Consider the following 22912-nt stretch of genomic DNA (forward strand, 5'->3'; position numbering starts at 1 on the left):
TCATTTATGTGCAGTCCCCATCACTGAAATTTGCCAGGCTGTAACCTGGAGTTCTCTTCACACGTTTGGGGCTCATTGCTGCCTAGAAAAGGATAGCTGTCAGGACAGTGCCTTTGGTCAGTCCGTCCTGCGCAATCTGTTCCAGACCTGAACCCAACTCTCTCTGCTCAAGCTTCTTGTGGGAACCAGACTGCCCCCTGTTACCCACAGTGCCGTAATTGTGTGTTATGCCTTTTGGCTTCCTGTTTGGTCGCTGTTGATCTCTCCAGTTGAATAGGGCAGTCTGGAGCTTTGTACTTACCCACATGTGAAGACTACCATCCTGCTTGTCCTAGGAGAAAGCGCAGTTGCTTACCCATAACAGGTGTTCTCCTAGGACAGCAGGATGTTAGTCCTCAGGAATCCCGCCCGTCTCCCCACAAGTTGGGTTCACATTTGGTTTGTTGTTTTATTTTCTCGCTTGTATTTTTGCTATGTTACGAGACTGAAGGGGGACCTTTCTTGGATGCTTAGATAGTAGCAGGCTGGGCATGCTCAGTTTGCTGGTCAAAGCTTCTAGAAACTTTGCCAAACATTTTCCGTGCCGGGCTCCATCGGATGATGTCACCCACATGAGGACTAACATCCTGCTGTCCTAGGAGAACACCTGTTACAGGTAAAGCAACTGCGCTTTCTGCTCCAGGGGAGCAGTAAGGAATGAAACAAAACAAGTGTACATTTTTGGGGCGGGTTAAGGGGGTAGGGAGGAGAGGGGAAGAGGGAGGGGGTTTAGGTAGGGGGGTAAGGAAGTTCCCGCCCAGTTCGTTCCTTAATTGGAGCAGACTGGGAAGGAACGGGGAAAAACCGATTTCGTCGCCGCTCATAATCTATTAAAATCCCCCCCCTGTGTGTGCCACCCTCACATGTGCGTGCAGTTTTTAAAATCCGGTGCTTGTGCGCGCGACCCATATGCACGCACATGTTATAAAATCCGTGCATTCATGTGTGCACGCACGTGTTTTAAAATCTACCCTAAATCTAACAGATCTTCAGCTTGCTGGTACGTGTTTTCTTTGTATGTTCATATTCATAGCTGCTCAGTGTTCTAAACAAAATTGCTATATACTCCTCATAATTGGTACAGAAACTGTTCATTAAATGTAACAAAGTGACTATATCTCTGGTTTGATGACTTCTAGGTCATATTATCTGACTGTTTACTCTGGCATATACAAGAAAGCTATATCTTCTATGTTGTACTTTTGAATATTTTCAAAAATGTAAATGGCAAGTACTAATTTCACCCTCTAATAATTACAAATTTTACTGTGAAGTCTGAATTTTTTCAATTTTTTAGCAGCTCCTTCACTGTTCTCGGGAAGCTATGGGATCCTGCAAGCAAATGTGCTAGCAAGAGAATCACAAATAACCTAATGCAGTGGAACAGATTAGTCTATATTGGTTCTGAATTTGAGCAAATACCCAATCTGAAACAGTCTAATCCCTTTTCTTTTCATCTGAGTTAATTTGTGCTGTATTTTAATCATGGTTGTTGCTAGAAGTTAAAGGGAATTTTAGGAAGATGATTAAAGCATTTTTTTTAATAATGACTTGGTAAATCTTTGATAATAGAGGGGAAAATATTATTTTGAGCTGTGTGAACATATAAAATATTGAGATATACACAAAGGGATAGATTTTCGAACGTGTGTGCGCACATCCATGTGCGTGCGCACGCTTCCTGGTGCGCACACATGGATGTGCCGATTTTCTAACATGCACGCGTATCTGTGGGCGGCGCACACAAGGGGGGAGGACTTTTGCAATTTCTGCGTGGCTATACATTCGGGCCTTCCCCAGTTCCCTCCCAGTCCGCTCCCATTAGGGAGGGATCTTCCCTACCTAACCTTCCTTTTCCTTTCCCTTTCCCTCTCCTTCCCACCCCCTAAACCCTGCCTAACTTTAAAAAAATTTTTTTGTTGCATGACTTACTTCATCTCCTGAGCTGAAGTAAGTTGCGCGTGCTGGCCAGCTGCCGGCATGCAAATCTTCAGGACAGCAATCAATGGCGCTGTCCCAGTCCGCCCCCACCCTGCCCCTTTGAAGAGGCCCAGCAGTTTTGTGCGTACCGGCATTTACATGCGTGGCCAGGCCTCTTCAATAATTCACCCGGCGCACGCAAGGCCTGGCCACATGCATAAATGCTGGAATTTACGTGCGCAGGGCTTTTAAAATCCACCCCAAGTATAAAACTTTCTTTCAAAATAGCCTTTTTGGGAGATCCCAGTGACCTACTGGTAGCACTTCCATGCTGAAGATCTGAATTTGTTTCTTCAGGAAGACAGAGACTGTAAAGCTTCAGAGGAGTCACTCACAGCTCCAGAAGGAAAAGAAGCAATACATTTTTTTCTTATGTGAATGCCTGCTGGATGATCATGATGCAACACTGGGTGAGGCCCAGCAGGCAACAACATTTTTTTCTGTTAGACATGGGAGGTAACTATGGCTCTTGGCTGTAAGGAATAAAATAACAGAAACGCACATAAGAAATATATACTAGAGGCTATTTAAGCCCTCTCCTTCCTAGACTGTGTCCTCCCTATTGTATCAAATATTTATTTAGTTCAATTTCTATTCTGCTAGATCATCAATAACACTCCTAGCGGATCACAACAGAAAAAATTCCATAGAATATATGTACATTTCAATAACAATAAGTGATAATAAAAACACATTTATCATGCATAGGTAATCCTAAAATAGACATAGAGGTTGATATTCAAAGTCTTTGTCCATAACTTTTCAAGTCATGTACACACACACAAGCCAAATTTTTACCCCTACTAACCACATAAATTATATGCGCACAAAAATTATCCAGGCAAAAAGGGGAGTGAATGGAGATGTTCTAGAGGTGGGGATAAACTTTAGCAAGTGTATGCCCCACACAACACCACAAGATAGTTGTCTAATTGTATCTAGAAAGTACATTTTCATATTCCTACACACTGTACATTGGGGGGTCCTGGTCTCTGTGAAATGTTTTGTATAAGCTTAACATTAGTGAAATGAATCCCTCTCCAGTTCAAATATTTTTATTGAATAGCAAACTGTATAAGATACAAAAAAAGAAAGAAAAACAGTAATACAGCAGAAAAGAATCCCTCTCAATATACCTATGGAGATCAATTTTCAAAGCCTTTTAAACATCGAGAAGACTGAGATTATTTTTCTTCAAAGGAAAATTTCTCCAAGAAATAACAACCAGTTAGTGTTGCAGGACAATACCATTCTTCAATTAGCCATGAGTATTAGAGACCTTGGTATTATTTTAGAACCTGAATTTAGATCAAATTTGTGTTAACCAAGATCGATACAATCTTTCAACAGAAATTATCCCAGTTCCATGGTCAGATCACTTTTTAATAAAAACCATATGTAAATTTACAAAACCTAGGTATAAAAATACCAGTAATGAACATAATACACCTACAACCTTATGACGAATAAAATTTTCCACAGAAACCTTTGTTAATACTTTAATACCAAAGATCAATCAAAACCCCTACACTGAAGTATCAGATATGCTAGATTACTGGAATCAATGTGTAACCAATAACTTAGATAATATAGCTCCTCTAAAACCCTACAAAAATGTCACAAAGAGAAAAACTGCATCATGGTATACAGACCACTTAAAAGTAATCAAATGCAAACTTCAAAATCTAGAATGACGATGGAGATGGAATCCATATCCAGACAGAAAACAAGAATTTCATGCCATCTACAGAAATATAAAAAAGAAATAATAGCTAAAAAATCATTTTACGTAACAAAAATAAAAAACGCTTACGGAAATCCAAAAGTTCTGTTCTCAATAGTAAAAGATCTTACAACAATCCCAGATTCTACCTCATTGACAATCTCAGATGACTTATGCAACAACATAGCTGAATATTTTGAAAAGAAAACAACAAATATATCTGCCGATTTTGAAACTTTGCCTATTCCTAATCCATCAATGCCACATCCGGTTTATTCATTATCAGAATTTACAAACATTAGCAATGATTCTGTCATTAACATCCTATCTAAATCAAAACCATCAAATAGTCCATTTAACCCATGCTCTGGTTACCTACTTAAAGAAATCAGAGAACATATTGCCCCATCAATCATCAAAATAGTTAATGCTTCACTATCACAAGGTCATTTTCCAGATTCCCGCAAAAAAACTTCAGTTTTGCCAATTCCGAAAAAGAAAAACCATGACCCCTCTGATTTGACAAACTATCGACCAATTGCTTCACTTCCATCCATTGCAAAAATAACTGAATCTGCTGTTCTACACCAAATCTCTGATTACATTGAAGACAATAACTTATTACACAAGAATCAACATGGTTTCAGAAAATCTCACAGTACTGAAACATTACTTCTATCATCTTTCGATTTCATTATTAGAGGCTTTGTCTCTAATACCAATTACATTTTAGTTCTAATTGATATCTCCACTGCATTTGATACTTTAAATCACAATATACTGTTATCCAATCTATCCCAGATAGGTATCACAGGTTCAGTACTAAAATGGTTTTCCTCTTTCATTTCAAATCGATCACAGCGTATTACCCTTGGACATTCAAAATCAAACTGGTACTCCACCAAATCAGGTGTACCACAATGATCATCGCTTTCTGCTCTCTTATTTAACATCTATCTAATCCTTCTCTGTCGCCTTTTAGAAGGCCTCAATCTGAACTTCAATATTTACGCTGATGATATCCAATTTATGATTCCATTCTCCGTTTCTTGATCTAACACTTTTTCCTTATTACACCTCTACTTAACGACCATAAAAACCTGGTTATCCCACAATAGATTAAAACTTAATGCTTAAAAAACTGAATTAATATACTTATCTTCTGCACCAGACTCAGCTCTTCAGCCTCCACAATCTTTCATGTTTGAAAACCAGATCATTCCCATAAACAACCATGCAAAAAATTTAGGCATGATTATAGATTTGAAATTATCCATGACAAATAACATATCGGATACAGTCAAAAAAATCCTTCTTTAAATTACTTATGCTTAAAAAACTTAAACCCTTACTAATGACAGCTGATTTTCGCTCTGTAACACAATCACTAATTTTAACTAAACTTGATTACTGCAACTCTCTATACTTAGGTCTACCTTTGTCAACAATACACCCTCTGCAGCTTGTTCAGAATGCGACTGCCAGAACCATTTTCAACTTACCAAGATCAGAACATATAACACCAATACTACAACAATTACATTGGCTTCCGATTACCCAACGTATCACCTATAAGGTCATAACTATGATCCATAGTCTGCTTTACAATACAAATACTGTCTGGCTTTGTTCACTATTATGTATCTATAAACCTTCAAGACAACTCCGTTCAATGGACAAATGCATTTTAGAAATTTCTTCAGTCAAATCAGCAACCCTGGCTTTAACTCGAAAGCATGCTTTTTCTGTGGCTGGCCCAGCCCACTGGAATGCTTTACCTGACCACATAAGATTGACAGTTAATCATAACAAATTTAAGAAAAAACTGAAAACTCATCTTTTTTCTAAAGCATTTAATAATCAGTAACCCAATTTGCTGAATCATTTACCAGATCTGATGTACCTACTGTATTTAATGTGATTGTTTTGTCCTATTTTTTATGAGTGTAATGTTGTAAACTGCCTAGACGGGCAGATTCCTGCCTTATTTGTACGGTATATAAGAATTTTAAATAAATAAATAATACTAATAAGTTTAAAGAAACATATTGCTATGAAAGTAAAGGAATGGTACGCGAAGCTCCTAGTATTACGACGCTTGAAGCCTTTACTTAATCAGGGTGATTTCCGTACTGTGTTGCAGTCCCTACTGTTTGGTAGTTTAGACTACTGTAATTCTTTGTTTTTAGGATTAACTGCATCCACTACTCGACCTTTACAAGTTTTACAGAATGTAGCAGTTCGCATTCTGACCGTAAAAAATAAATCCGATCATATCACCCCAACTTTGATCAACTTACACTGTTGCCTATTGCATCTAGAGTTTAAATCAATTTTCATTTTGCACAAATTAATTTATGGTGACCAGGTGGACTGGCTAAATGCTGCTATCAAATTACATGTCCTCCAGAGAAACTTACGTTCTGCCAATAAAGGTTTACCTATTAATCCAGCACTACAATCAGCATGGCTGAATGAAGTGAGGGACAGGGCTGTGTCCCTGGCAGGTCCTAAAATATGGAACATGCTCCCCATAGAGATTCGAATGGAGACAAATTTCAAACAATTTAAGAGGGCTCTAAAAACTTGGCTTTTTAAGGAGGCCTACCCCAACCCATCTTAAATTCTGTTCTTATGTCATGATTTTACTTAACTATTTTTACCTTGTTTTATAGAAGATGGTTTGAGTGTTATTGTTTCCACCAATCATTGGTCATAAGATAGGAGGAGGGAGGGATAGTCGTATGATAAGTTTATTTAATTGTTTTATGAGTTGTTTTTATTTGAATGGCTGTAATTTGTTTTATTTTTTAGTCCTAGGAAGTTGATTTTAGTATATTTATTGTGCATTATTTATTTATTTATTGTTGTGAACCGTTACGCTGGAACACGAGTGACAGTATAAAAAAAACAATAAATAAATATATTTTATATTCTGACACCCCAGTATCCACATTGGCTATTCTGTTCCCTGAAAACAGGCCATGCTTCCTCTGCTACGTTCATTCATTAGGATCAGTGATGTCCCATCATCTGTGTTGGCCTGTCTGTGTGTCCCCCGTCCCCCCCCAACACATAGGCTGTACTTCCTCAGCTATGTTCTTTCAATCTAGATCAATGGAAACCAGGATACTTAATAAGTATCTTTTCTTCACATGTGTCCATTGAAATCCAACAATTCCCCAAATGATAGTCTATTCTGGGCTGTGACAGCAAAAAAGAAACAAAAGAAATGCACCCAAAAATGCAGTTTTGTCAATTATAAGTCTCAGGCCTTACTTCCCTGCTCTTGTAGCTCGGTCCATCTCTATCTGATCAGCACCCAGCTGTATCCCATGGCTTGTCTTCCTGTTGTGGTTCAGAAGAAAGAAATTACATTTCCTCCTCTTCTTCCCTCAGTTGGTCCTGTCCCTCTCTATACACCTCACCTATCTTCCTTGTGTTGTTAGAGTCTCTGTCCACCCTACTCTCAGACTGTACCCCTAGAGCTCCATTGGACCTTCTAGTCCCCTTCTGGAAATTGTAGTCCTGGCTCTAGCTTTGCTTACTCTGGAGCATATGGTTATATTAAATCCTTTCCACTTTGTCTGATGTTTAAAACATTTGGAATCCTGTTGGCCACAACCATATACAGGGATGAGGAGTCTACCTCATCACAATATTTATGCATTTTTTCATCACAGCTTCAAAAGAAAACATCTTGAGGAGAAAAAAATTAATTGGTATAGGAAAACCCAATTAAATACCAAAACTCTGTTTCCAATGATATAAAAAAAATAAATTTAATAACCAAATGACATAAGTCCACAAATGAAGGGATGGATCCAAATTACTACCTAAAGCAATATAATTAAATAACTAGAAAAACAGTAGAGAAGAGCACAGATAAGATGATTATTTTCACATCATTAGGAAACAATATATGCTCACAGGAGTGTCAACTGGAAGAATATCAGATGTCTGATTTTCTTGGATGATCTATTTATGCAAAACAGTATAAGTTGTTCAGGTTTAAGGAAAAAATAGCTTTTAGTATTTAATTCATTTGCATGGAAATTTTAAGAAAAGGTAGCAGCTATGTTGTACCTCTCTTGATCTCATTGAAAGAAATTGTCTCTTTTTTTGTAGCCTTGTATTCATCAGAATATAAATATATTTTCATGTTAAAGAACAGGTTCTAACAGTGTCTGAAAAAACAACCAGAAGCCCCATATTCAATCCTGTTCCAAGGCAAAGTCATAATTAGTATAGAAGTTATGGCCAAACTTTCATCTGATCTTTTTAGAATTGTTTCTGGGGTAGATATTCAAAGCTGGCCCTGTAAGTAACTTAGGCCTGGATTTATCAAAATGCACTAAATATTGCATGCTATAGGAAAAGGGGCGTGTTTTATGGTAATAGGCAGTTTATCGCAAAGTGTGCTGGCACCATAATGGACCCATTTGGTGTGGGGGATCGGACCCCTTCCCGAGCAGAGGTAATGCACTAGCACGACGGGAGCGGCCACCCACACGGATGCATCGGGTGCCCAGTTATTTGCAGCACCCGCACATCCGTGCCGGGGGACCGCCTATGAGAACAGAGACATCTAGAGTGACTGAGGGAGGCAAAATATCAATACCATCTTTTTGATCATTAGATACACATTTCTGAGAAGAAATATAATATGCTGTATAAATAGGAAGCATATTCTGGGGTAAAATCTTTAAATTTTCAATGAAGTATTTTTTGACCGTTTCACAGGGTGAGAGGGTATTACTTCTAGGAAAGTTAACAAAATGGAGATTTTTATATCTCAAAGCATTTTCATGCATTTCTATTCTTAAACGAAGAGAAACATTCTCTCTAATCAAACTATTTTGTATTGAAGATATTCCAGAAACCTGATTAGAAAGAGAACCTAATTGGGTAATATGGTTAGCTAATAAAGAAGAATGAGATTCAATCTAGGCAGAAGAATCAGTTAAAATTTGCATAATTGCACTACACATCCCTCGAATATATCTTCCACTCTTTGTAGGGAAGTATCTAAATCTACTAAGGAAATATCTTTCTTAAGTGTAGGAATAGATTTACATTTTTTCTGCAAAGTAGGGCAGGAAACAGGAATTAAACGAGAAAAAGGGGAGGAAAACATCACCCCCATTGCCACCAATAGAATTAACCCTGGCTTTATCCAAAAAAAGAATTGTCCCCTTCTTCCATTCCAGAATGCTCTGCTACCACTTCCATCAAAAGGCAAACATCCTGCGGCTGCTCCTTTGTCTTTACTTCCTGGAGCAGATAAACAGGTCTCATCAAAGTATCATATCAAAGTTTAAATAGGTGAAGTCCAATCTTCTGGGGACAAAACACATACAATGCTCAAAGATGACTCAGGTGACGCCAAAGTCGGAGTCTCTCCAAGAGCTGACCCATTTGATTGGTCTGAAGGTGTAACAACCCAAGAGTCAAGGGGATCAACGTTGGAGACAGAAGTCCCTGCAGAAGATGACATTGAGTCCCTTCCTTTTCTTGCCCATAAGCCAAAGAGGGAGAAAACCAAATTTACAGCCACTACAGATAATCCTTGATCTGCTTAACTCCCTGCTGTCTCCCCAAGGAGCTCACAAGAGGTGTGCCCCTTTGGCTCGTACCTTCGGCTGTGCTCTGACGACAGCGTGCCATAAACTGAAGGTCTTTTCAGCACCAGTTGCACCGGTGACATCAGCTTGGGATCACGGCACTCACCGAAACGGCGGCCCTCAGGATGTAGCAGCCGATGTTCTCTGCCAAGTCTCTCCCATGCGCCATATGCTGAAGGTCTTTTAAGCGCCGGTGATGTCAGCAGGGGATCATGGCACACACCACCACCCGAACAGAGTCTATCAGGGCTTAGCAGCTGATATTCTCTGCTGAGTCTCTCCCTTCTACATCCTTTTTAAAAGAAGGAAGGTAGACACTTTGGCCATTGGTGGGAGGAATTGTGATGGAATTTTGAATATCTCAGCCATACAACTTTTAAGCATTTCAGATAAATTTATGTAAGAATGTCGAAAAAGGCATTTTGGCAGATTTTGAACCAGGGTCTGGTGCTCTGCTGGTGAGATTATAGAATGACTTAACCTGAGGGAGCCTCAGACCTGAGTTAGCCCAGGTCATGAGGGATTCAAAAGTGATCATAAGAACATAAGATATGCCATACTGGGTCAGACCAAGGATCCATCAATCCCAGCATCCTGTTTTAAAGAGTGGCCAATCCAAGTCACAAGTACTTTGCAAGTACCCAAACATTAAATAATCTCAAGCTACTGTTCCTTATTGATTAATAGCAGTTTGTTTTTTTTTCCCCTAGGAACTTATGCAAACCTTTTTTAAACCCAGTTACACTAACTGCCATAACCACATCCTCTGGCAATGAATTCCACAGCTTGACTATGTGCTGAATGAAAAAGAATTTTCTTTGATTTGTTTTAAATGAGCTGCTTGCTAACTTCATGGAGTGGTCCCCTAGTCTTTCTATTATCTGAGAGTAAATAACCGATTTACAATAACCTGTTCAAGTCCTTTCATGATTTTGTAGACCTCTATCATATCCCCCCTCATCAGTCTTTTCTCCAAACTGAATAGCCCTAACCTCTTTGGCCTTTCCTCATAGGAAAGCCGATCTATGCCCCATATTATTTTGGTCGCCCTTCTCGGCACTTTCTCCAGTGCAACTATATCTTTTTTGAGATGTGGCAACCAGAATAGCACACAGTATTCAAGGTGTGGTCTCACCATGGAGTGATACAGAGGCATTATGACATCCACATTTTATTTGCTGGGAAAGCCCCAATGGTTGGACAGCTTGATGGCTGAGGGCTGAACAGCAGCATTGGAAGGCGATCTCCATTGCTGCAGGACAGACCTGGACTCTGAATTTGGAATACCAGCAAAGTAACCTGGAATGACTAGACCAGACAAGACACCCGCCTTGAGTAACAGACTGCTGAACTGGGTTTGGTGGTGTTGTAAGGAAGGACTATGTCTGTAATTAAATCCTCGCCATCTGAATATGAAGGAGGGCCATGTTTATGTCCAGGAGGGTCCTAACTTTACTTTATCTTAGACTAAGGCACTTTCTACTTCCTGCTGTTTCACCACCTTGGACTCCAAAGAAAACATACAAATTTTACAATCTGTAAGCCTGCGATCACACATCACAAACTTTGCTACTGTTTCTTTTAGCTGGTCAATGAACACATTTGTCTTAAGAGAATTGCCCTATCCCAAGATAGCTTCTCAAATACTCTGCTGGCCTTTTGAACAGCCCCCTGTACTTGGACATTGCTGGAGCTCTCAGAAAGGCATGTAAGGTTGCAGATTAGAAACAGGGCTCTGTATCAACCTACCAGCTTGACTGCCAGAATACTACAAGGGCTCCATTTGACAGGAACCTTGAGATTTGATCTAATGCCATCTTTTCCCTGAGTCACCACAACTTTTCAAGCCTACTTCTGCAAAGCAAGCATGTTAATGGTGCCATTGCTCTCAACCAGCGTCATAGACATAGGGGAGCTTTTTTCAACAGCTGGATCCAGTGGCAAGTTCTGCTATTCCGGGCTGAGAGAGATGTTCTTTTCAGAGGCAGCAAGTGTCTCAACTTCCCCTGTCAGCTCCCTAAACAACACTGCTTTAGAATCCACAGTCCCAACAACAAAGGAATCCATCAGTCCAGTAGAGGACAAGAGCCTAGACTCGGTGGGGTAAGTCCTGCTTTTTCCATAACATTTTCCCATACAAAAAGAGTAGAAAAAGAAAATTCAGCAAAAGGAATGAGGGAGGGGGGGGGGGGGTTTCTACTGCACAACGTCTCCACTAAACTGCCATTTTTTATTGGGCTTCAAAACCATTTATGCAGATAAATAGCGATTTACCTATGTAAATTGGCTGTCTGAAAATTGCCTTCCTTCAGTCTTCCTAAAAATAACGTGTGTACTTTTTATCTACATTTGGGGGAAGCGTACCTGCAGATGAGTTTTGAATGGGATTGGAAAATAGCGTGTAATGCCCTCTTGGTTTTAGAGCATCTAATCCAGAGGCTTTAGCAATGCCCAGGGCCTTTCTCGCCATCCTGGTCCTCCAATCCTTTTCTTTTGTATTAGACTTCTGACCCTGGGCACTACGGTTCCACCGGCAGGGAGGAGGATATAAGCCTTTGGGGCCCACGGTGTTAGGGGATGGGTATCCTACTCGGTCTCTCACTTCTCATTCTCCCTGTTTAAATGGTACTCATTTAAGCCATCTTCAGCAAGCAAGTCTAAAGTAGGAGATACAAAAGAACCATGCAACAGACTGGGGTGGTGTTTATTAAAAGAACATTTTTTATTGTAACTTAATAAACAATATCCATGCAAGGAAAGCAAAAATCATCATCATAAACAAAAGAATAACTCCCAAGATCACAGTCTCTTTGTCCTTCTCCCAGCCTGAATTAACATCCTTTTCTCAAAAACTGAAGAAAGGGATGTAGTGCCTCAAAATGTGAGGTAGGAAGGTGAAAGCCAAAACAATTCCTTCCCTGGAAAAACCAACACTTCTTCTGCCAACAAAAATCTTTTCACTCCACAGCACTGCCACTCATTTGACTGTTAGACAAGCAGTCTCAGTCCTACTCATTCCAAGAAGGAGGCTTCCTTCTAGGTTAGGCAGGTCATGGAAAAACAACGCAGTTCCTATAAATCCCAAAAATCTCTCCTCTCTTCTCTCCACACAGGGGGAAACCCCCCCTTCTGGTCCATGAGGACACAAAAATATATCCCCTTTTGTAGGCCATGGGGCTAACTGGGATTACCAGCACATTGAGCATGCTCAATCCTGTTTTTATGTGGGGAGTTTGAGCAGTCCCAAAAAGTGGGAGGATCCAGAAATACTACCAGCAGATGAAAGAGGAAAATGTTTGGTAACGGTGTGAAGCAACCGTTACAAACATGTAGGATTTATTTTCCAAACTATAAGTTATTTTCCATTCAAAAATTACCTGCACAAAGCAGATGCAAAAGTTTGCAGATACTTTGTACTTGAGACACGTTTCTAAGGGAAAGCAAGCTTGTATTTTTCCTTTGAAATTTGTTGCAAGTCTTCATGTAAAACATTCCCATAGATTTGCACAAAAGTACCTAGTTTGAAAATTGCCTGCATAATTACTTGATTTGAATGACTGATTACTGAGCAGCTATGAGGTGGATCTCACAGAGCAAGCACATCCGTAAAGTAAGATTATTCCTTCTGTGAAGTGGCTTCTCTGACTGCAGCAGCTGTTTAACTTTTGCCATTTGCAGACATGTCTTGAGCTTTTTGCAGCTATGTAGAAAGAATATTTGAGTCATGCCGTGGTCTCTTACCACATGCTCCAATGTAACATCTGTCGTCTTCTTTGTAACTCTCTTTCCTCCCTGTTATTTGCATGCTCTGTTTAATAGCAAGTCCTTTTTTAAAAGTTCTACCGGTGGTTCTGCTGGGCTGCCATACTCTTACTTATTTGCTAAAGTGTTATGCTATAATCAAATTCTCTCTTTCTTTTTATGGTTCGCAGTGGATCTTCTTGCCCTCCTGAAATGGAAAGTTTACCCAGATCGAATAATGGACATCCTTGGAAGGCTGCGTCACGTCGGTGGCGAGGAAATTGTTAAGGTTCGGTGTCAGGCAGAGAGGGGATTTATTTAATTTATTTAAAACCTTGTTCTCTTTCCATGGTTGAAGGCGGGGTACAGTTCAACATTCATAATCACAGCACAGAATGAATCAAAGACAAAATGGTATTGGGTTTCTATATATCTTGAACCTCTTTGCCATCACCCAGCATTTCCTGGTTTATGCTACTGCTTCTTAAGCCAGTCAAAGCTCAAAGATCACCTGACTGCTCACAGTCCTGGGCGAGGGTAAATTGCCATGTAGGAACAATATCTGAATTTGCTAGCAAAGTGCAGTGCCAAGTCATGTTTTCAGTTTCAGAGCTGACGCTTTGAGAGTGTAAATGAGGCATGAACCAGTCATTCTCTTGCCTCTCTCAAACAGCCGACTCTTGACCAAGACAGGCATTGATGTGCATTTCCCTGCAGAAAGATAACTGAAGTTATGCAGGCTCTAATTTTCACATGTTTATTAGGTCTAGCCTAAGGTCTTCATTTAAATGCAGTCTGAGTGACAGTTGTTGATCTGCTGTTTTTATACACGTTCACCTGTGTCTGTAATATTGTTCCATCCTGCCCCAACATGCCTCCATTTCAGACCAACTTTGTGACCTAACTAGATTATGAATTGATGAGTTTAGTGCAGGCAGCTAACCTGAGGCTGCTCTAGACTGACCACTCAAGCAAGTTAAGATTTTAGCTCTTATCACAAGACATTCTGCAGCCTGTAGTCTTACTTATCTTATAGAAAAATTTGAATTATAGTTTGCAAAATGAAAACAAATTATAACTAAAATAAGACCTGTACTAGAATTGCATAAATGACCTGGGATTATTTGAATTGTATGCTTTAAGTATTCCAGTAATCAAAAATAACCAGTAGCTATATATCATTCATATGTTTGTGCAAAAATAAAGTTTTGATATACAGTTTGATATTCCTGGTCCTGATACTGATAATATATACTAGAGTAATTATCTATCTGCAAAATGGGAAATTGGTTTATTCATAATGGGGTAGATTTTAAAAGGTGTGCGCGGGAGTAGATTTGTTCGCGCAACCCAGCGCGAACAAATCTACTGCCGCGCGCATGTTATAAAATACAGGGTCGGCACGCAAGATCGGCAGCCTGCACGTGCCGAGCCGCACAGCCATCCTCCGTTCCCTCCGAGGCCACTCCGAAATTGGAGCGGTCTCAGAGGGAACTTTCCTTCTGGGCCCCCCCCCCCCCCCCCCAACACCTTTATTTTACAAGTTACGCCTGCCTCGGGATATGCTGGTGCTATGTTCCGGTCCGGGGGCTGGTCCGGAGGCTGCGGCCCTGCCCTGGAACGCCCCCCGATGACGTGCCGGCTGTGACATGCCCCCCCCGCCACGCCCCCGCCAACCCCCCCAGGAAAGCCCCGGGACTTACGCGCGTTCTGGGGCTTGCGCGCGCCACCGAGACTATGCAAGATAGGTTCGGCGCGTGCAGGGGGTGGAAGGGGCAGCTATTCGGGGGTTACACGCATATCTTACGCGTGTAACCCTTTGAAAATCTGCCCCAGTGTGTGGTGAATTTGTCATTGAATTGTGGGAATTCTTTAAAAGCATGAATCAGAAAATCCATACACTATGTATATCCAACAACAATCTCTGGAAATATTCCAGATTCAGATTATGCTTTGTCTGCTTTTTCAGTTTCTACAGGATATCTTAGATACACTGTTTGTGATTTTGGATGATAATACTGAGAAGTATGGACTCCTTGTCTTCCAGTCTCTGGTGTGTATTCCTTAACTTATCTATTCCTGATTGTCTTAGTGGAAATCTTAAGTTGCTGCTAGTTAGAGAAGGTGTATCATCATTTTATATATACTGTAGTTAGGGTCCCTAGCCACCAAGGGGTCCATATTCAGTGGCATTTGTGAGTTATCCAGTTATATGCCAGTTTTTGAATATTTTCACCACTTATCCTGCTAAATTTTAGCCAGATAATGTAGGATCATTCCAGGGTGCAGTTAAGTTAGCCGGATAAGTTATCTGGGTAACACCAATATTCATAATTAGCTGGACAATGGCTGAATATTACCCTCCTAGTGTCTAGGAGGAAAAGGGAGCCTCTCTTCAGTCTGACCTTGAAGTCCTGTGTAAACGTTTATGTGAGGTGACAGCTCCTTGAAAAATGTTCAATTCAGGATCATGAATAACAATTTATGGAGAAGGTGAGAGGCAACTTGATGTTTGAAGTGGTTGGGATCTTGAGTCACTTACCTTGGGATGTGAGGATTACACTTGCTAGAGCCTTAGGCAAAGGAAATAACCACCTTCAGTAATTAAATCACGCTAATTTGCTATCCTAAGTCTGAGGTATTGCATGCTGTGAATGAATTCTTATGCTCCAAATGTCCTGCATTTATTTATGGAAATGTAAACCAAATACTGAATTGTTCTCAATTGGCAATTTAACCTTAAACAGGGAAATTTTGAATAGCCTTGCATTTTTTGGAATCTACACAGGACATTTAGCCCACGTATATTTCAGCCAGTTTTGAAAAAGAAAACACAAATGTTGTTCCCTTAGAAAATTATCTACTACAAAATATGTGCACTAAAAATGACTATATACTGTGCACCTGCTATTTCTGCAGGTGGTTGAGTAGGGGCAGAAAAGCACATGTACAATTGTAAATTGAATATACATGCAGTCTTACTCCTCTTCTGAAGGCAATTTTCAGCCACACTGTTTTTTTCTTAGTAAATGGCTTTGAAAATTGTCCGCAGTAAAAAAAAAAACAAAAAAAAATACTGCATTGAAAAATAGCATCAAAGAGTGGACTCTGCCTAGGTGCACTGTGTGGAATGTTCCCTCCTCTCTCCTTCTAATGAATCATTTGCCTCTTACAGGTGTTTATCATTAATCTCCTGAGGGACAGCAAGTATTTCCATTTCCGTCCAGTGATGGACACCTACATTCAGAAACACTTTGCAGGTGCACTGGCATACAAGTAAGTGCCAATTAGTTTCTCTTCTTTGTTGGTGCCAGTTGGATCTGGGACTATCATTAAGGACATGGATTTGAGCTAATGACCAGTTTCTTCCACCCCTCTCTCCCCCAACTTGAGGAAAGGAATGAGCAGGAAAAGAAATAGATAAATTATTAGGTGTCTGCCCGGTACTTGGGACCTGGACTAGCTACTGTTGGAGACAGAGTGCCGGGCCCATTGGACCTTGGTCTGACCCAGCATGACACTTTTTAAATTCTTATGTATTTTTAAGGAGATTTCTCCTACAGCCATCTGTAGCTGAAGATATATAGGAGAGGAGACTATAATCCTTCTCCTCATCATTCCTATCAAGATTAAATCTGCTATAAATAGCTTATCCAATATTTATTTGAAAATTATAAAATGACAAACACAAGAGAAAACTGTTAGTAGAATAAGTCATGGTACATGCCCAAAGAGAAGGATCTAAGCTGAGATTGATTGAACAACTCTAAAAAGAAACAAAGCTGTGCGTAGGGATTCTCAGATAAATAAATTGTCATGAAGTGGGAACCGCAATGTTCCCTGTACGTACCAGGATCAGTCCAGACTGCTGGGTTATGTCTCCCTTCCAGCAGATGGAGCCAGAGAAAAGCTGAAAAGCACCCCCTAGATATACCGGTGTGCCACCTGCGATCCTTCAGTATTTCTCTGGCTCCAGCAGATGATGGAACGCATAACCTGCGGTCCTGTTCCTTGCCAAATTTCATGATAATCCTGTATATTGGAAAGGTTTGGTATTTGAGATATCCCTTAGATCTTTGGCTAGATCAATCTTGATTAAAAAAATAAATAAATAAAAGATATATATCTATATAAATAATAATAAATACTGTCAGGAAAGGCAAGTGTACTGATAGCATCCCGGAGATTGTGTCTCTATATGTCCGTCCCGCTCGGCACAAGGTCAGTGGACACCTCAGCAGGCCAAATGGTTCATAAATCAGTTGGAAACCAGGGCGGTTCGGCTAGCGCTGCACCAATTTCTCCCGCTTGTCTGGCACCGGGCGGTGCGGATTCTGTCCGACAATGCGGCCACAGTGGCTTACATAAACCGTCAAGGGGGGTACAAAGAGTCGACCGGTAGCCTCCGAGGCAGACAAGTTCATGGCCTGGTTGGAATGCAATCTGACCCGCATAGCGGCATCTCATATAGCCGGAGTAGACAACTTCCAGGTGGACTTCTTCAGCCGACAGTGGCTAGAATCCGGCGACATTGACTGGACTTGATAGCGACTCGGCTGAACGCAAAAGCGGCTCGTTTCTTCAGTCACAGAAGGGAACACGGATCGGAAGGGGTGGGTGCCCTGGTTCTTCCATGGCCTTCCAACATTCTCCGCTACGTGTTTCCTCCTTGGCCGTTGGTGGGAAAGGTTTTAAGGCGAATAGAATCCCAACGGAGACCGGATACTCTCGTGGCTTCGGCGTGGCCGAGAAGGCCGTAGGTCGCGGATCTGATCGACCTAGCGATAGAAGGCCCTTTGCGTCTGGGTCACCTACCGAATTTACTGCGACAGGGTCCAGTATATTTCGATCAGGCGGATCGTTTTTGTCTAGCGACTTGGCTTCTGAGAGGAGGCAATTGCGAAAGAAAGGCTATCTAGAGGCGGTGATTACCACCCTTCTGCGTGCACGAAAGGCATCTACTTCTCTCCTCTAGGGTTCGGGTGTGGAAATGTTTGATTCCTGGTGCAGTGGGTTGAAGGTGTCCCCATGGCAGGCCACGATAGTACACATTCTTGCCTTCTTACAGGACGACTTGAAGAAAGGTTTGGCATACAGTACACTCTGGGTCCCGGTGGCGGCGTTTGGCTGCTAACGTGATAAGATATTTAGATCATCTATAGAACTCACTTAAACTTTGGCAGTCGAAGATCTTAACCCAGTCTTATAACTATCAACTGTTATTTAACCTACATTAGGCACTGTATCTTTTACTTATGCCTGCATTAGGCAATGTATCTTGTACTTATGTTATTAACCCCATATATACTTATCCAAGTTATATCGACCTGTTCATTGTAAGACATTTACTTGTCAATGTTATTGTTAGAATGTAAACCGAATTGATCAGTAATTCTGTTATTGGAAAGTCGGTATATAAAAATGCTAAATAAATAAATAAATAAGATGGGAGGGTACCTCCATTGCGGGACATCCGGATGTTGCTCGTTTTTTGAGGGGAGCTAAACATTTACACCTGCCGGTGCGGGCGGTTTGTCCTTCATGGAGCTTGAATTTAGTGCTCCGTGGACTTTGCAGTTCTCCTTTTGAGCCTATCAAGCGGGCCACGTTGAAGGATTTAACTCTTACAACGGTGTTTCTCATGGCTATCTGTTTGGCCAGACGCGTTTCTGAACTTCAGGCGTTGTAGAGAACGTTCTTACGAATATCGGATTCTGGAGTTTCGCTTCGGACTGTGCCTTCTTTTCTGCCAAAGGTGGTCTCAGTGTTCCACATCAACCAGTCTGTTGCGTTACCAGCCTTTCCAGAGGTGGATAAGAGTTCTCCTCAGGGCCAGATATGTGGAAGTTGGGCGTACGACAGATTCTCCTGTGGTATTTGGAGGTGACTAATGCCTTTCGACTGTCTGATCATCTTTTTGTCTTATGGAGCAGTCCAAAGAAAGGTTGTAAGGCTTCTAAGACTACCATTGCCCGATGGCTACAGGGCGCTATTGCTTCAACGTTCATATCTCACAGGCGACAAGTGCCAGATGGTCTTAAGGCTCATTCTATCAGATCGTGCCTTACTTTGAGGAAAGGAAATTATCAAGTAAGAAGTAATTTCACCATATTTACTGTTATTTAATTTAGATTTTTTATTTTGCTTTAATTTATATGTATATATTTAGTTAATTAAATTTAACATTTTTGTGTAGGTCTTAATTGTGGTGGAGATAAATGTATATTGCTTAATGGTTTGTATGATATGTTCTAAATAGATTTATATATAAAACATATAGAGAAACAAAAGAAATTCCATACTAGGTCAGATCATTGGTCCATCAAGCCCAGCATCCTGTGTCCAATAGTGGCCAATCCAGTTCATTTGAAAAAGTACCCAGTCCTAATGGGGAAATTCCTTTCCTCTTTTTCATTCTCAGAATGTCCCTGGTCAACCCTGCTATATTACTACCTTGACTATACTTTCCAGGAACAAATTCAACAACTTAATTGTGCATTGCCTGAAAAATGGTTTCTTAAATTTGTTTTAAATCTACTACTTTTTAGTTTCTTGGAGTGTCCCCTAGTCTTAGAACTATCTGAAACTATTCCCATTCAGAAGACCTGGATTCAATTCACGGGTCAGTTCCTCTACTCCCTGGGCTGGCGAGGGATGAGGATGCCATGGAGACATTGTTCACAGCCTCTAAAACAGGGGTTCTCAACCCAGTCCTCAGAACCCACACAGCCAGTCAGATTTTCAGAATAACCACAATGAATATGTATGAGATAGAGTTGCATGCACTGCCTCCCTTGTATGCAAATCTATTTCAAGCATATTCATTGCGGATATCCTGTAAACCCAATTAGCTAGGTGTGCCCAAGGACTGGATTGAGAACCACTGCTCTAAAGGAGGGGAGTCCCAATCACCGCACAACAATGACTGAGTGCAGAGTTGCATGGCCCCCAACTGAGGACGGGCTCTGCAATGACTGGACTATAAGTTTGGAGTGTATACAAGAAACTCTATCCAGAATTAATGGAGACTATTTTCTGGGACACAATCCACAAAAACACATAACGAAGAAGCTGGTGGCACCAATTTATTAAGGCATGAGCTTTTGAGGACAAGAGTCTGCATCATGTGATGAAGGTGAACTCTTGTCCTTGAATGGTCATACGTCAATAAATTAGTTAATGTGTAAGGTACAACCACCTGCTTTGTTATTTTTGCTGCTACAGAGCAATATATCTAGCCCTCTGGAAGGTTTTCTGCATATAGACATGAGTCAGAAAAAAAGGCATACCTGTCAGAATCCTCATGACCCTTCCCACCTGTACCCTGACATGTCTTTAAAATTGTGTGTGACTAGAACAATAAATACAAAAGTTATTAGTGAAACACACACACACACACAAAGACAGTAATTTCATACGCTTTCTTTCCCTTCAAAAAATAGGCTACTAAAATAAGAGAGAAATCCCTGGGTAGCTGTGAATGAAGGTTCATGATACTATGTCCCACCTCCAGTTCCAATTGAACTGCCCCTCCCCACCCAAAATAAAAGTCCAGTACTAGTAATGAAGCAAGATAAAACTCAACGAGTGTCTTAGGTTGTGAAGCCTCTTTTGTTCTGTTTTTAATTTGTTTTGTGGCTAATTTGACATCTTTTATAAATACTCATATTCAGTGGAAAATGTTTAAAACCTTATTAAGTAGGACATTTTTCTAAGGCAGTTAATTAGTTTTTAACTCCTTTTTCTAATAACAATAGCTACCTAATTTACAGATTCAGTATCTAATGCCAGCATTTGTTGTCCTTGTTAGCATTAATGATCGCTTTAATTTTTTGTGAGCTGTGAATACAAAAAAATTCTGATGTTTACAAATTTGTGTGCAGTGGGTTTTTTTTTTAAATGAAATACCATTCTATTTTCCTTGTCTTGTGCATGCTTTGTTTTCCTGTATGTTCCTGTTTTATGACCTGTGGTTGTGCACAACTTACAGGAAACTTTAGTTAGCACCCTTTCTTATAGGTCATGTTGCCCCACTCTATTAAAAGACCATTACCAGTCCATCTCTCACTTTCATTAGCTCGTGTCACATCTCTGAAAGCTGCAGTCTTTATTATCTTTCCATTGCTGCTCCTGGTTATATTCTTGTTTTCCCTCAGGGAACTGATCAGATGCTTGAAGTGGTACATGGACCGGTCAGCTGAGCTTGTACGTCAGGACCATATCCAGGAAGCCATGAGGGTATGTGCTGTATGGGAGACAGAAGGCAGAGGTGAAATTGTGGCGAGCCCATCTTCTACTGGCCTCAAACTTTGTCCAGAGAAAATTTGTATCTGTTAGTAAAGAGAGCCATTAGAAAATCTTGGAACTAATGCATAGATGGCTTTCTTAAATATCGGGATCAATATTAAAAAAAAAAATGAATGTTTATGTAAATTAGTCGAATAAGACTTATTGGGTTAACATACATGGGATATTCAGCAGCATAGCCATGCTGCTAAATATCCCTGTATTTGGTGCTGCTTAGCTGAATAATTTGTATCCATCAAAGTTAGACCTTCTCTGTGTCCGCATATCGATACTAAGTTAACCGGATGTCTGAATATCAGTACTTATCTAGCTAATTGGTTTATTTATCATTTCGCATTAGGGCTTTAACGCTAGTTAGAGAGTACACAGGGCCAGTGCCAAGGGTGTTGGGCACCCTAGGCGAACCTTCTGCCTTGCGCCCACCCCACCCCCGTCAGGCTGCTGTATCCAGACTCTTTATTCCCGGGAACCCACCTGTCCGCCTCCCCTGGCTCCTCTCTGTACGTCCAAGCCAGCCCCATGCTTTGCTCCTCTTTGCCATGACCGGAACAGGCTCCGTTCACTGCCCCACATGACTGATCTTCCGCACCCCCTAATCGTTGGTGCCCAAGGCAACTTCCTAGTTCGCTTAATGGGACGCGCTGGCTCAGAGAGTACATTTTACAAATCAACTCCTCTTTTATCTTTCATCACTCCAATTGACAGAAAATCTTCACTGATGTCAACTTTGCTGTTCGTACCTCTGACTATGTATTTAAAACTGCCCCCCAAACCTCACCCCAAGTTATAAGTGCCCCTCTTAAAGTAAGCTCACATATTGCTCTCTATAGAGGCTCTCTCTCTCTCCTCCCGCCCGAACTGGTGTTGCAGAAATTACCTTTGTGATGCGGGAGCATGGAAATTAGCCTAACCACGCCCCCTTTTTTATCATGGGTACTATTTCCGCTATATTTATAGTATTTTGATGAATCTAGGTCTAAGTTAGCAGAATAAGTAGTGCCGCCTTGTTAAGCCCATTGCTCACCCCTGATTTATCCGGCTATTTACTTAGCAGATAAGTAGCTTATCTGGCTAAATGGTGACCACTGAGCATAGCCAGCTATTCAGCGGCCACCACTTAAGTTACTACTTATCCGACTAATTAGCTTTGGATATCAAGCTCTAAATACCTACTCACCTCTGAAATTGAGACAGATCATTTCCCTGAAGCAATAGACTTGAAGGAGTATTTACTATTAAAAAAAAATGCATGCACCCTTTAGAGGTAATTTTCAAAGCCATTTACAAGCATAAAACATGGGTTTATGTACATAAATGGCTTGTTATAAAATTGTCTGGAGTTTGTGCATATGAGCACATAGCCTGATTTTACACATACCTTTTTGTGCACAAAAAAATATAGGTATTGCTGAAGATGGAGTTGAGAGGGAGTCTGGGTTTACTTTTGATTTGGGCTGTACCCAAGAAGGCGTCAGGTGAGGATGCTGAGTGAGAACAC

General features: G+C 40.7%; 1 protein-coding gene across 4 annotated transcripts in view; it reads left to right on the forward strand.

Moving 5' to 3' along the window:
• DOCK3 (dedicator of cytokinesis 3) overlaps positions 1 to 22912 on the forward strand; it is a 1203328-nt gene that overhangs the window by 831258 nt on the left and 349158 nt on the right. For all 4 annotated transcript variants that reach the window (XM_029599541.1, XM_029599543.1, XM_029599542.1 and 1 more), the window contains 4 exons: positions 13299 to 13396; positions 15077 to 15160; positions 16283 to 16383; positions 21264 to 21345. In XM_029599541.1, coding sequence (XP_029455401.1) covers positions 13299 to 13396; positions 15077 to 15160; positions 16283 to 16383; positions 21264 to 21345 — 365 coding nt within the window. The remainder of the gene's footprint in view (positions 1 to 13298; positions 13397 to 15076; positions 15161 to 16282; positions 16384 to 21263; positions 21346 to 22912) is intronic.

Source organism: Rhinatrema bivittatum, chromosome 4 (genome assembly GCF_901001135.1).
Source record: "Rhinatrema bivittatum chromosome 4, aRhiBiv1.1, whole genome shotgun sequence".
NCBI classification, from domain to species: domain Eukaryota; kingdom Metazoa; phylum Chordata; class Amphibia; order Gymnophiona; family Rhinatrematidae; genus Rhinatrema; species Rhinatrema bivittatum.